The sequence below is a fragment of the Symsagittifera roscoffensis genome, unplaced genomic scaffold (assembly GCF_963678635.1).
Source record: "Symsagittifera roscoffensis unplaced genomic scaffold, txSymRosc1.1 SCAFFOLD_501, whole genome shotgun sequence".
Lineage (NCBI taxonomy): Eukaryota > Metazoa > Xenacoelomorpha > Acoela > Convolutidae > Symsagittifera > Symsagittifera roscoffensis.
Genome location: NW_026971357.1, coordinates 22,189 through 36,892, shown reverse-complemented (window position 1 = coordinate 36,892; position 14,704 = coordinate 22,189). Strand labels below are relative to the sequence as shown.

The 14,704-nt window shown below is 33.9% G+C and overlaps 1 protein-coding gene across 1 annotated transcript; it reads right to left on the bottom strand.

Moving 5' to 3' along the window:
* Positions 1–6: 6 nt before the first annotated feature.
* Positions 7–12,689, bottom strand: LOC134856330 (glycine receptor subunit alpha-2-like). Its single transcript, XM_063872691.1, has 4 exons — positions 12,016–12,689; positions 8,631–8,782; positions 6,176–6,352; positions 7–1,031 (listed from the first exon to the last, which is right to left on the bottom strand). The coding sequence occupies exons 1-4, from the start codon at positions 12,362–12,364 to the stop codon at positions 594–596; spliced, it is 1,116 nt and encodes a 371-aa protein (XP_063728761.1). The 5' UTR covers positions 12,365–12,689; the 3' UTR covers positions 7–593.
* Between the last annotated feature and the right edge of the window lie 2,015 nt (positions 12,690–14,704).

Here is a 14,704-nt window from a genome sequence, read left to right as displayed (position 1 = left end):
AAATAAATAAAACTTTGAATACAGTTGTTCTCCTTCTGGATAAACTCCAAGAACTAACTCGCCTAAACCAGTATACACTAGATCTATCGGGACTAGGAGATATAAGAGTAAGATTGAGATTGGTATTAGACCAAGAACTTGCACGAATCTGTCCGGCCGAAAATAAGATAGCGTGACGAACAGACGGTGTAACTTATCTGAAATTACTCTATGAGTACAGAACCTCGGTCATAACTCACATTCAAACCTTAGTTGGCGAATTCTGAACTTAATTAAAACGCGCGTTGATTGTTTTCCTTGACCTGTAGCTGAAAGGGGGTGAACGTTATTGGAAGTTACACTTCTTTCCCATGTTTAACGGCTGAGTCAACTTTATTCGGGTAAAGCCGTTACGTTCTGAAAAAAGTCAATTTTTGTTGAATACACTGTTGTCTAGAAAGATCATCCGTTATTCCGACAAATATAAAAACTGTAATGGAGAATTTGTTGAATAGATCTGAAGTCAGTTAGCTTAATATACGTTTTGAAAAAAGTCATTTTTTGTTGAATACGTGTCAGTTATCGCGATGTCATATTTCAAATCTCAATGAAGCTTAGACATGCAGACAGTGCACAAATAGCAGAAATAGGAAGGATAGTGGGAAAGCAATTCGGCAGACGAAGTCAATAGTCCCAGCCAATCGAGTCTGAGAGGATCCCCGGCTGTCGTCTTCTCCGTCTTCCCGCTTGGCAGCTCTTTGAGCGATCCACAAGACTACAAGGAATTCCACAACCACCAGTGCTATGAAGAAGAAGCATAGAAGATAAAACAGATGCAACATTGTAACATGGTTGATCTTGTTGAGGCTCATCTGGAAATTCAAAAACGAAAGAAGAAGCGCGAGAGATGAGATCAAGACGACCAGGCTTCGTCCAGTCACGTGATGTGTGTCGATCCAGAAACTAAGCCACGAAAGTGCTATGATGAGGATGCCGGGAAAATAGTAACGCAACACATTGTCCAATGCCACTCGTTTGAAGTAGAATTCAACCTGCAAACATAGCGACGATTAAATTTTAAAATATCAAGACAGTTTATCGCTTTAGCATGATTGAAAACTCCAGGCGGATATTGTTGAACAGTTTTTATACTTTTAAACGAATGAGTTACCCGGGTTGTTGTTCATAGAAGAAAAATGTTTATCATACTGTTTCATACATGAAGTCTATGGAAAAAATGCTTATCATGCAGAAACTAAAGTGTTTTAAAAAAATTTTATTGATTATTTTTGGTCTATTTGCCTCTTTTGAAGCTTTCTGGTTGATAAAAAATAAATAAGTTTTGTGTGAAAATTATAAGATAATCATTTTATCTTAGAAAAAATAAAACTTTCAAAAATCTTCGAAAAACGGGTCTGGTTAACTTTAAATAAATTTAAATAATTGGATCCTATCAACTATTTTCCCCTTTATGGTACCTTGTAACGAATCCCCCCCCCTAGAAAGAAAGAATTGAACGGTCAAGCATATACGAAACTTGTACCTTGTTAACTATTCCCCTCCCTTATTGCAATATGGGGAAATAGTTAACAAGATCCAAATAACTATTTCTAAGATACAGAGCGTTTTGACAATTAAAAACATAATTTTAGTTTCGGTCGGAATAAAAGCTTATCATATAATTTTGAAATATGAAAATTGTATGATATGCATTTTTTCATAAACAAAAACACAAATTTGAGGCGAAAAGTTTTATATAAACTTTTGGTTCCAATTTTTTTTTGTTGTATAAATATGAAACTTACGAAAAAAAGTTTTTCATTCAAAATTTGACTTTTTGTGTTTATAACATGTTCCAGGATGAGTTTTTCACCCATAAAATCCATAATTCATAAAAAGTGTTTTTTTTCGTAAACACGATTATTAGTTTTTTTGTTTCATTTGCTAAGATAAAATAAATTTGTAAAAAACAGGCCTTTTTTCTCAACCACCAAAATTATTCAATTAAAAATTATCTAGCCATACATATAAAGTTAAGTTTTGGTATATAAGTCCAAGTAAAAATATTTAAATTGACTTCTATGGCTAAAAAATGCAGAATATCAGCGTGGTAACTGCCGGTTACACTCTGGTTTTTCTGAAGACAAAAAAAAACTTTGATTAAGGTTTCGAATGTAACACAAAATTTGAAAACATGTTCCGCAGCAATGCTACAATTTTTTGATCTTCTTTGCTGTTTTGGATTCCACAAACAAGTGCTTAAAAAATTGTACCGTTCAAAAATGCTCCAAAAATAGGCAAATTTGCAGAATCCGCAACTGTATTTTCGGAATCGGGAACAGTTTATGGAATCCACATACAAATAATAGGAAGTGTATAGTTACATTCACCTGTTGCGGAATCCGCAACTGTAAGCGCAATCCGCAAGTTGTAAGTGGAAACCGCAAATTGTAAGTGAGAACCGCAAATTGTCAGTGGATTCCGCAAATTGTAAGCGGAATCCGCAAGCTGGAAGTGGACTCCGCAAATTGTAAGTGGAATCCGCAAATTGTAAGTGCATTCCGCAAATTGTATGTGGAATCCGCATTTTGCTTGCGGATTTCACTTAAATTTGCGAATTCCACTTACATTTTGCGGATTCCACTTACATTTTGCGGAATCCACTTACAATTGCGGAATCCAGAACAACTAGCTATATTTGCTTGTTGCGGAAACCATCGTTACAGCTGCTTGTACGCGGAAATCACGAAACTGTTGTACGTGGAATCCATGAACATACAGACAAAATTGTGCGCCTTTCCAGTGCAAAGTTTGGCCTCGTAATGTTTGTAATTTCATTTATGGCAAAAATTCTTGTCATAAAGTTTCATAGTACGAAAAAATGTTTATCAAACAATTTCATAGTACGGAAAAAGTGCTTAATCTGCTAATTTCATACACGTACTTCTGCTCAACGAAATTGTCTGAAAGAGTATGATGAGCAGTTTTTTTTCATATATGAAAATGTTTGACAAGCATTTTTTGTCAACCCGGGTACTTATCAATTGAAAGCTTCGACTTGTGAAAACGCAAATCTTGTGGCTCACTGATTCATGAAAATCAAAAGGTTTGTCTTAAAATCATTGACCTGTCGTCTTAATTATCAAACCCGGCCGCTATATATGAGGCTTCATTCATTTTGATTTAATTTCCTTTTATCAATCCCCATTTTACTGATTGGCAAATAGTCGACAAAAAGTTGGAGAAAAAACATATTCGAGACTAATAAAACAAAGTTTGGACGTTAAAAAATGTCTGCAAAATTGGCTTTTTCGACATGAAGTTAAAAAAATGTTTCATAAAACAATACTTCAAAAACACCATGAGAAAAAAAAACCTATTCCAGGTCAAAATAATCATTATGATTAATTGGCAAAACAAACAAAAAAAAATTAAAAAAAAAAGCATCTTTGAGATGGACAAATTCTAAGCTGTGACATGTGAAAATCAAATTTGTTGTTTTAAAATAAGCCCGTGCAAAATTTTTAGTGACACAATAATTACAGATCAGAGATCATAAAAATCAAATTCGTTTAACATCCCATGATTGGGGGCTAGTAAAATAGGGGACATTTTAACATCTTAGAAAACAGGAGTTTAGATGATAACTTTTCCTTGAAAAACTGACATTTACTTCTACGATCTAGTCACACCAAAAACAAAAAATTAGCAAACTCAAAAATGATCATAAAAGTTTTCAAAATTGTTTTCATACAGTTTTAAATTCAAATGGTTCAATGCATTTTTGGAACTCATGAATTATTTAGCTGTGATATGTACTGATCTTATGTGCATTTAAGAATACTCAAACTAATTTTTTTTGGAGTCTGTAAACAGTTTTCATCCAATTCTCGTAGTTCAACGAAAGCGAAGTTCTAACCTCCGTTTTTGTTAGTATCGTCCAATTTTCATGTCGTCTTTTTTTCTAGGTTGTAGTTTCGGCATTCAAAACTAGACACCAAGCATTTTACTTTAGGTTTTTTTTTCGGGTCGAAAACTTGACGACAATCTAATTTGACGTAAATAATAGAATGGAGTTTAGACGAAATTGCAGAATAACAATAATGAGAATTGCGTGAAAATGTTCTCAGACCTCCGTTAAATTTTGTTTTCAGGTTTTCTAAATATAATTAAATTTACCACACGTCATATCTGTATAATTTACGCCTTGATGCAGCTTAATAGTTACAATTAAAAATTTTAACATCTTTTTGAAATGAAAACATCGTCTTGTTTTAAAGTTTAAGTATTTTTTGCACAAGGGTGACCTCGTTTTCAAAAACTTTAGTTTCGAAACAAAACCTCATCGTCTAAATTCTGTTTCATTGAGACTGCCTAGCATGTTATGACGTTAGTTTTTACGAGTTTATATTTAATTTTCGTTCAATTTACGTGTAGTGAGCTCTGTTCTACTAACTAGTAACTAATACACAAGCAATCAGACGACACTAAAAACCTTGAATTATATGGTTATTTTTATTTGAGCAAAACTAGAATTCTGACAATAATCAGTGTTGACCAAAAATGGTAATCATGCAATTTTCATATATCGAAAAAAGCTAATCGTACACATTTCGTCCAATTCCATAAGTACAGAAAATAGCATGAAAGGTCTATGATTAGCGTTTTTTTTTCGTATACGAAAAGTGTATGACCAGCATTTTCCCATGAATCAATAAAAAAAAATTTTTTTTAAAGTTTATTTCCTAAAAAGTTGAGATGTGTTCGTGACCGCACACAAGTGAAAAAAACTATTCTTTTCTCAAAGCTAGAGTCACCAAAGGCATGATCGTTTTGCATTTACAACGCATTGGAAACTACCAGATTTGTGTAAAGGTTCTCTTCAAAATCCATGTACTTAAAGCATCAAGCTTTTATTTTTGGCAAAAATTTTCACAGATTATTTTTTTAAATTCGAATTTTAAAATACACACACTATGATCAGTGCATACATAAACATGCCATGCAAAAGAAATTGAAGTTTTCACACCATTTGAAAAAATTATCCAGAGAAACGGAAAAAAAACAGTTTTTTCTTTATCCAGTATTATGTTATGCAGACAAAAATAATTAATGTTTTACTGAAAAACATTTGTTTGATTTGCGGTTGAAAACAAAAAACATAAAAAATTGGGCAATTTCAGTCTTATTATGGAAAATGTATGAGTAGCTTCTTTGACAACTTTCTGTACGAAACACCTACTTTTATACCAAAACGAGAAAAAAATTCTCTGAAAAATCGATGACCACATTTTAGCAAAATGCATGAAATTTGTGAGAATAGTATTTTTTCATAGACTTAGATTATGAAACTGTATGATTAGCCTTTTTGGTTTTTGGAGGTCAACCCGCAAAGTAAGGGGCAAGCAAAGTTTTTCAAGGGGCTTAAAACTCTGGTTGACAAGATTAAAAAGAAACTATAATCCAACCGAAAATTTGTTAAAATCTATTTAAAACTGTAATTAAAATTTATAAAAAAAAATTTTAAAACAAAATTACGGAAAATACGACTTTTAATTAGAAAGTTTAATTTGCTTGTAATAAAATTGATGTAAAGTGGAGTTTTGATGTGTAATCAAACTTCAGACCCGATTACAAACCGGGTTGACCAAAAATCATTAATTTAGAGTTTTTCTTGCAAGAATATGATTAATTCTTGGAAAATTAGGCTCTAAGAATGTTACAAGATAAAGAACTGTTTTATAGGAAAATTGTTAGATAGTGAATTTTCTTACAAGTAAGTTGTAAGATGAGAGCTTTTCCTACAAACTTTGTTTGTTTTTTTTTTAAATTTCCTTACAACCAGTTTAAAAACGCCCCAACTGTCGCTGAGTTTAATAACCGAAACTCGTAGGTCGAACGACACGTTTTGCTACTTGAGATTTCAGAAAAACCCACTTACTTTACAATGTTAGTTTTTTTCTGACTTTTGCAAAATTTGTCGATCTTTACCTGAATTACTTACACAACACGCCGGAAGTAATATGACATAATTTTTCAAAGTTAGTTTTTTATTTATGATCTCCAAACCAAAATTTGAATCGCTTATTACATGTAGTTAGGAGATTTATTGAAAAAAATTCTTATTTTGGAGTTTTTAGTTCGAAATGTACATATAACCACCACTCTCTAAAATTTGTATGCATTTTTTACTCACTTGCAAATCATCAAAACTTCCGGTGACAAAATGCAGACTGTAGAAAGTCTGAGAGGGTTTTGAAACATAAAATTTAGCTCCCCTAGACGCTGAATGGCTCACAGTCACCTCACCTAGCCATCGCAATTGCATTTGATCATTGGTGTAGCCAAAGGACTCCATGATCAAAGGGCACTCCTAAAGCACATGCAGACGTGTTGCGAGCTTGCCAACAGTTGGTAGGTCTTAATACGAAATTTAGAGCCAGTTATCGCCGCAAAGTGGCGACTCGCGCCCAGCGCACCCACCGGCGACCTTAAACCGGAATGTTTTGTATTGGATTGTTGCTTTTGTGCTAAAATAAAAATTTTACGATAAAAAATTTGCATGCAAAATTTGACTATCTGTGTTTATACATTAGTCCAGGATGAGTTCATTACCCAAAAAATCTAAAAATCATAAGAGAGTATTTTATCTGTAAACACGATTATCATCTTGTTTCATTTGCTAAGACTAAAATAAATTTGTTTAAAATCAGGCTGTTTTTTTCTCAACCACAAAAAATTTTTAAACTAAAATCTATCAAGCCATATTCAAAAAGTTACTTTTTTGGCATATAATTCCGCGTGAAAAAAATTAAATTTACTTTAATGGCGAAAATCACCAAAGGCAGTTTATCTGCGTAGTAACTGCCAGTTAAACTCTGGAATTTCTATGACAAAAAATTCAGGAATAGTGTTTCGGTTGAAACACAAAATTTCGAAACAAAAGTTTTTCTATTTTCTTTTATGGAAAAAATGTTTATCATACAATTTCATATTATGGAAAAAAGCTTTTAATAAAATTTCATATTATGGAAAAAACGCTTGTTTTGCTATTTTCATACACTTCATTTTGCTCTTTTTTCATATATGACAACTGTATGAAAAGCATTTTTTGATAACCCGGGGAGCCAGATGAAAATTAACTTTAAATGTTTTTTTTAAATTTAACTCAAAAATTTTATGAGATGGAACTGGACAAAACACCGAGCCGGTGATAGAAAGTTTTCAGATAGACAGAATGAAATTATCAAATCTATCAAATTTATTTGTTAATACTGATAGAAATTTTATAGTACCCACAATGTCAGAGTTTTTTGTGGGTGAAATGGTTCTTTTTACTGTAACTCCCTATCATTTTAATTTCAATTTTTAAGTATATTTTAACCTGTCAAAAAGCACTAAAGTGAACAAATTTTGGTCTAAGCTAATTGAGTTTATGTGCATTACAGCCCCATTCTTCGGCCGTAATTTTGAATTTAAACTTTTCGGAGAATCAAGTATTGCAAAAAAATTCTTGAAATTTGCTTTTTGAAGCTTTTGAAAGTGTCTTAGGGCAATTCTAGAGAAAAAGTATGACGAAAATATTCAAAAAAGGAAAAAAATTTCCCTGCACCCAACATAAAATGAATAAAAAATTAGAATTTGCACCAACTACCACCTTTTATTGTCAATCAAAAATCTTAAGCTGTTGAACAAAATTGTATTGTTTCTATAGTTGATTACAGCGAATTTTCTTTCAGTTTTTGTTAATGAAAAGGATCGAAGACTTTTATTTGCAAGCAAAAGATCTATTACGAGGAGGAAAAAATCTTATTTTAAAAAAATTTGGTGGCGTAGAAAATTTAACGCAGCGTTCTGATAATACACTAAAAGGAACTTACTTTGGGTCAACTTAAAATTGCCTTTCCTTACCACTCCAACTTAAAATAAAACCCGATAAAATATTACAATTATAAAGTAGTTAAATAATAAAAACTTGAATCTTCAATTGAGAAAAGTCAAGATTATGCGAACTTCAAAATGTCCATTTAAAATCTGCTATTATCAGTTTTAGTTTGTTCTGGTTTTCTGCAACTTCTCTGCAGATACTTTTGCCAATCTTTCTTTTATTTTTTCAATTCATAGCCAATGCTTTGCAGATCCTCTTGCAAAAATGTAGCTTCTGGCTAATTGTGGGTGGTATATATTTGCTCAGTTTCAGTTTTGCCCATAATCTGTGTCGCCCATAGTCTCAATTTCCATAGCTTATCGACATACAAAAATAATCTTCTGTCATATTTGATGTTGCCTAAGGACACAAATGAATATGGTATTTGACTTTTCAAATAAGAAACTAAATATAAAATATGAACCAAATAAATGGGTAAACCAATCGCTCACAGAGCCGTTTATAAAACCACAGGTGAAATTTCTATTTTTTGAAAAATTAACTCATCAATCTCCAGAATGAAAAACATTTGTTTCGGACATGAATGATAAATTCACGGTTTGCTGAATGGCTGAATACTTCAAAATGCTTCACAAGTAAAATTATCAGAATGAATATTGGTTAAAACTGAAAATAATGTCGCAAAAATTATCTCATCAATTGGTCTTTAAAGTAATTAAATTTGACAGATCGAATCATTTCAATATAAATCGTTTTTGCTAACCTGTGTGTCGAAAGGATAGCTGTGGAAAGAAAGTGGACATCTGGAAACTACTTTTAGATTTCGCGAGAGTTTCACTTCTCCTTCTGAGTTGAGTCGAACGAATTGGGCCGAGTCAATCTTCGTCACTGATTTCGACTCGGGGAAGTACAGATCTAAAATGGGAAAATATTATCATCAGAGTTGGTGAGAACTATAGGTTGTGTTCGTTTCTCTAACTACCATTACTGTTATCTTCATTACAGTTTTCATCAATTATACTGCCCGCAGAGAATTAACATGGATAATAATCGATTATAGTGGATTTACATGGTCGGTCTCCTTGAAATACGAAAATAATCGATTATAATGGATTGAAAATCAATTAAAAACAAACAAAGTAGATATCATTTCAATTAATTATAATGGATTATATTGGATTATAATGAAATATAATTGATTTAAATTTAACAGAAAATAATGGATTAATTTAGATTTTTTGAAACAGTGCCGCGATTTTCCAAAACCGTGAAAGCAAATATTCAAAGTTTGAGCACAGCAGTCGCTAAATTATGTTTTACATTTGGCTACAACAAAAAGATGTAGTGTTTTCTACTTGTCTTTTTCTAACTGTATCTCTCTCTCCCTAAGTTACTCTCACTAACTCCTAACGTTTTACACTTCCTTCAGTTACCAAAACCATTCCCCCATTTACCCATTACTCGCCTTTACCGTAAAATTACGTGAAAGTTACCGTAAATGCGTGCCCCTAACCCCTCCCATAAAGCGTAAAGAGCGCCCACATACAGTTACAATTCGTCCCCCACCCTTTAGATCTCTCCCCCCCCCAAAAAAAAATTATGGGGAGTCAACTATGTGTGTTTTGAAAGGTTGGGTTGGGTGAGGGGGGTAGGTTGGGTGGAGTAGGTGGGGGAGGGGCAGGGGCGGATTTAGGGGGGGGGCGGGGAGGGCGGACGCCCCCCCCTCAGGGATTTGACCCCTTGCCGACCCAAAGGGTCCCCCCTCTGATACTTTTTCAGAAATCCATTTTTGGCTGACCGACCCTAAAATTTTTCTAAAGGCGCCTTCGGCGCCAATAAATGCTATTTTTGAGGGGGAGCGCGCGCCAAAAAAACGCATTTTTTTTGTCAAAATTTTTCAAAAAGTGCCCAAAAACGGCTTTTTTTGACTGTTTTTTCAAAAATTTGCCTGCGGCGCAGAAAATTTTGCCAAAATAAGGGCAAAACAGTGCTTTAGGAGAGCGCGAAAAATAAAAATCAATTTGGTCGACCTAAAAAAAAAAAAAAAGGTCGTCAAAATTTTGGAAAAGTTTTTGAAAATCCGCCCCCCCCTCGAGAAAATCCTAGATCCGCCCCTGGGGAGGGGGTAAATGTGATGTGTTGATAAATGCGGATGGGTGTAAATTTTGAGGGTTAAAATTGAGAAGACCTGGGTTTAATCTTTGAGGGATGTATTTGCAAAAATTAATTAAACGTGAGTACCCGCACTGACAGAAATAGTTTCCGGTCGATTTAAATTGATTTTAAATCGATTTTAAAACGATCCAAATCGATTAACCATGTACATATTACGAACTTAAATGGATTTTAAATCGATTTAAATCGATCTTTTTGAAAATTTGAAATCGATTGAAGTGTCTAAAAAATCAATTCAAATCGATTTTGATGGATTTTCCGACTCACTAAAATCCATCCGAATCTCACTTAAATCTATCAGAATCTCACTTAAATACATTTTAAATTGATTTAAATCGATCTTTTTGAAACCTTTAAAACAATTTAAGTGTCTAAAAATTCGATTTAAATCGATTTCGATGGATTTTTCGACACACTAAAATAGATTTTTTTTTGCTAACAAGGCGAAAAAAACAAACCCTTTGAAAAATTGTTGAAAATTTTTATTCTCGATTATTAAATGTAAACACTCGTGCCAGATGTTATAGAATTCAATAAAATTATCCACATAAATCAGTTGATTTTAAATCGATTCGGGTCAATTTTTTTAGCTGAGATTTGAGGTCAATTTAAATCGATTTTAAACCGATTCAAATCAGTTTTCATCTTTTTTGTTTTATCTTCGTACTTTTTTCATACTAAAATCGATCTAAAATTGATCAACTCTCTTTTTTATTACTAAAATTGATCTAAACTCAATCAGCGCACTTTTTTCATACTAAAATCGATCCTAATCCATTTTTGTCAGTGCGGGTAGGTACAAGTTCGAATAGGCTACACAATGCAGCTGCACATTTTTCACTAAAACGATTGGTTGGTTCCAAAGTGCATACTTGATTTTAATGCCATCAAATTTGATCATGAAAATCGATTTTAATCAATTATTGTTCTCGGAACCTCACTGTGGATAACATTTTCAAGTTTTTTTGTCAACTTCTGTTCAACATTTGCAACGACACCAAACAACTGGTGACTTACTTCCTGTTTGACTTTGGTGACTATCCTAGATACTTCGATTTAGGTCCAGATTCGGCTTCAAAAATTTTAACTTGGGGTTTCTTATTTAATTTAGGCGGAGATTAATTGTTAATTATAAATTCGATAAAAAAGTACTAATTATCGAAATTGAAATGCAATTGTGTTTTACATATTTGGCTATAGCGAAAAATTGTTTTTTTTTGTCTCCGCCATCCCCTAAATAATTACAAGAACTACCATCAATCTTACCACACTTCATTCTTTTACCACCACCTACCACTCCCCCCCCCCCCCCCCCCATTTGCTCTGACTTATAAAAACCGTAAAAAATATGCAAAAAATACCTTAAATGCGTGCCACCTAGCCCCTCCTAACCCAAACACACGTTTAACCCCCATCTCTCTCATCCTCTCACAAACCTTTGAGGCGATCAAACTTACAGGGGCTGCAATTAGTAGTGGTGGGGGGAGGGTAGGTATTGTGTGGAGGTAGGTGAGCGGATAAATGTGTGGATTTTTTTTGGGGGGGGGGGGGGTTGGGGGATGTGGGTGGTGGTTTTATTTTTGTATTTTTGGGCGTGTTCAACTTAGGTTTTAAAATTGAGAATACCCGGGTTTAAAATGTGATAGATGTGGTTTTGCAAACTTCAATTAAAAGTGAGTAGGTTGTGAGTAATGCAGGAAAGCTGCAAATGTTGCAGTAAAATTGGAAGCAATTTTTATAGATTATAATCCATTATAATGTAATTTAATTGGAATAAAATCGGTTTAACTTCTCTAAACAATGAACTACAATAGATTAGAATCGATTGCGTGGTCCCAATTTATAATCGATTTTAATTTGTTATCGATTATAATGGAACGGCATCTTTTTTGAATGTAAACTCACTGCGGGCCACAATAAAGTTCATTTTAGCATTAACTTTAAAAAGACGTAGTGATAATTTAAAATATAACCTGGGGTCCAAATATTGTCAGCAAAACTTTGACTTGTGATTTGAATTTGACCCAAGTCACTCGACACTTTCAGTCTCTCGTCTGTCCATTTTAGCCGCAAAGTGAATTCGGATTCCATCTCCATTGTTTCAGTGAGCAAATCAACACGTTCGAGATGTAATGACACATTGACTTCGACCGGCTCGCCTCCGAAGTCGGGTCTGAGTCTCTTGTCGTAGTTGTTCAGGATATTGTCGAGCTCTTCGCTCGTTTTAGTATACTTCGTATCGCATTTCGCCAGTGTGACAATCAAAACAACAGTGGCTATATATTTTGTTATTGCACCAAATAACAATTGGTTTTTGTCCATGATGATGATGATTCCTTAGCTGAATAAAACGACAATTTTAATGAGCTTCTGCAGGGGCGGATCTGGGAATTTCTCGAAGACGGGGGGAAGGGATGGACTGTAGCGGATTTTTGAACATTTTCGAAAAGTTTCGAAGTTTTTTAAGTTGACTAAATTGATTGTCTGAGCTCTTCCAAATTACTTTAGAGGATTCTGTTTAATAAAACGCTTTCCCCCTAAAAATTGTTATCTATTGACACCAAAGGCGCTTTTAGAAAAAATTTTGGGCCGGTCAGCCAAAAACGAAAACAACTTAAAAGAATATCAAATGGGTGACCCTTTGGTTGGTAGGGGGTCGATTTCCTGAAGGGCCGGGCAGGGGGATCGCCCTTCCCCCTAAATCAAGCACTCCCTCTAAATCCGCCCCTGAGCTTCTGCAAAATAATAAATGTACGGTTATTGAACCTTTTTGACCCCAAAAAATTAATAAATCGGCAAATTATTTGTTCAATATAAAATCGACGATATAATATTTGGGTCTAGGACAACAAGCCGACGGGACTTCAAGCCGAAGGGACTTGAGGCCGAAATTTAAACTTTACAAGCACCTCAAATCACTATTTTTTTTATCTGTAAAACGTTGCTTTTCAAAAATTTAGGCAGGTTTAGTCCATAATAAGCGTTATTCATGACAATGCACCACTTCTGATTGATATCCGTTAATAACATCAGCCGGTTTTTGAAATGCATAAATTATAAACATGAAAAATGCCTTCAACCATGTTTCATTTTTAATCTTTCCGAAACATCAATTGGAGGCTTACATTTTTTGAAAACGCCAATAACTAGTAAAGAAAGATCATGAAATTCAGAAATTCTTCAAAAAAAGTTTTCAAATTAATCATATTTCACGACTTTATAAGCAACTATTCGGCTTGAAGTCCCTAATTTTACGATTCGGCTTGAAGTCCCATCGGCTTGATGTCCGGCACCCAAAATATTTGACGTTCTAAATAGTTTGAAGTGTTGAATTCAGTACACGCAGATCTTCAGATTAATTCAGTATTTCACTTCAGAACGAGACAAGAATATGTCTTTTCTGTTAGACGATAAAATAGTTGACAACATACGATAATATATTTCAGGTTCTTTAGAGTTTGAAGTTCAATTCAGTACAAGCAGATCGTCAAATTAATCGGGTATTTCACTTCAGAATAAGACAGGAATATGTCTTTTCTGTTATACGGCCCAAAATGGATCGTAACATTATTTGGAAAAACTGACCATAATGCTCGAAGCTGATTATGGTTGAAATTATTTTGAGCGAAAAGTAATCTTGATTTTGTTTTAGAAAACTAGAAGTTCTAATAACAATTTGATAGTTTTGGGCCGTACAGGAGTGAGAAAAAAAACCGACAAGACACGCACACTGCGCTCCAGGCAAAACTTAAAGTGTGCGGTCTAAGCAAGATAACACAGTCGCAATTGGAATTAGAACCTTTCCTGGGCCTGGATTGGTCTGGAAATATGGGTGCCGGACATCAAGCCGACGGGACTTCAAGCCGAATCGTAAAATTAGGGACTTCAAGCCGAAAATTCTCTCTCCAAGTCATGAAATATGATTAATTTGAAAATTTTTTCGAAGAATTTCTCAATTTCATGATCTTTATTCGGTAATTATTAGCGTTTTCATTAAATTTAAGCCTCCAAATGATGTTTAGGAAAGTTGAAAAATAAAACACGGTTGAAGGTAATTTTCTTGTCTATAATTTATGCATTTCAAAAACAGGCTGATATTATTAACGGATGCCAATCCCAAGTGATTCATTGTCATAAATAACGCTTATTATGGAGTAAAATAGCCTATGATTTTGACAAGCAACGTTTTACAGATGAAAAAATAATGATTTGAGGTGCTTGCAAAGTTTAAATTTCGGCCTGAAGTCCCTTCGGCTTGAAGTCCCTTCGGCTTGTTGTCCTAGACCCTGGAAATAAATAGCTATTTATTCGCCGATTTGTTCTACTATATAGCTTGTTCTACTAAACATTGTTTTATATCGCCGCGCTGGTTAAAATAGGTCCTTTTTGCGCAGGTATGTATTGTTAAAGGCAGTTGGAAAGAGACTTGATAGAGGTGAAAATGTTGCAAACTCAAATTGGGGTTGCTGCAAACTGCTATATTAGATTTTACCCAGCAATCGAAATGCAACTGCTGCTGAATTTAATCCCAACCGAAATGAGGGAAATATTAAAGCCACCAAAAACTGCAATTCTGAATTGAACTGCAATTCTAAGGCTATTGCGCATATGAAATAGAGGTTATAGTCCGTACGAAAATACTTTTTGCGAACTTTGGTAATC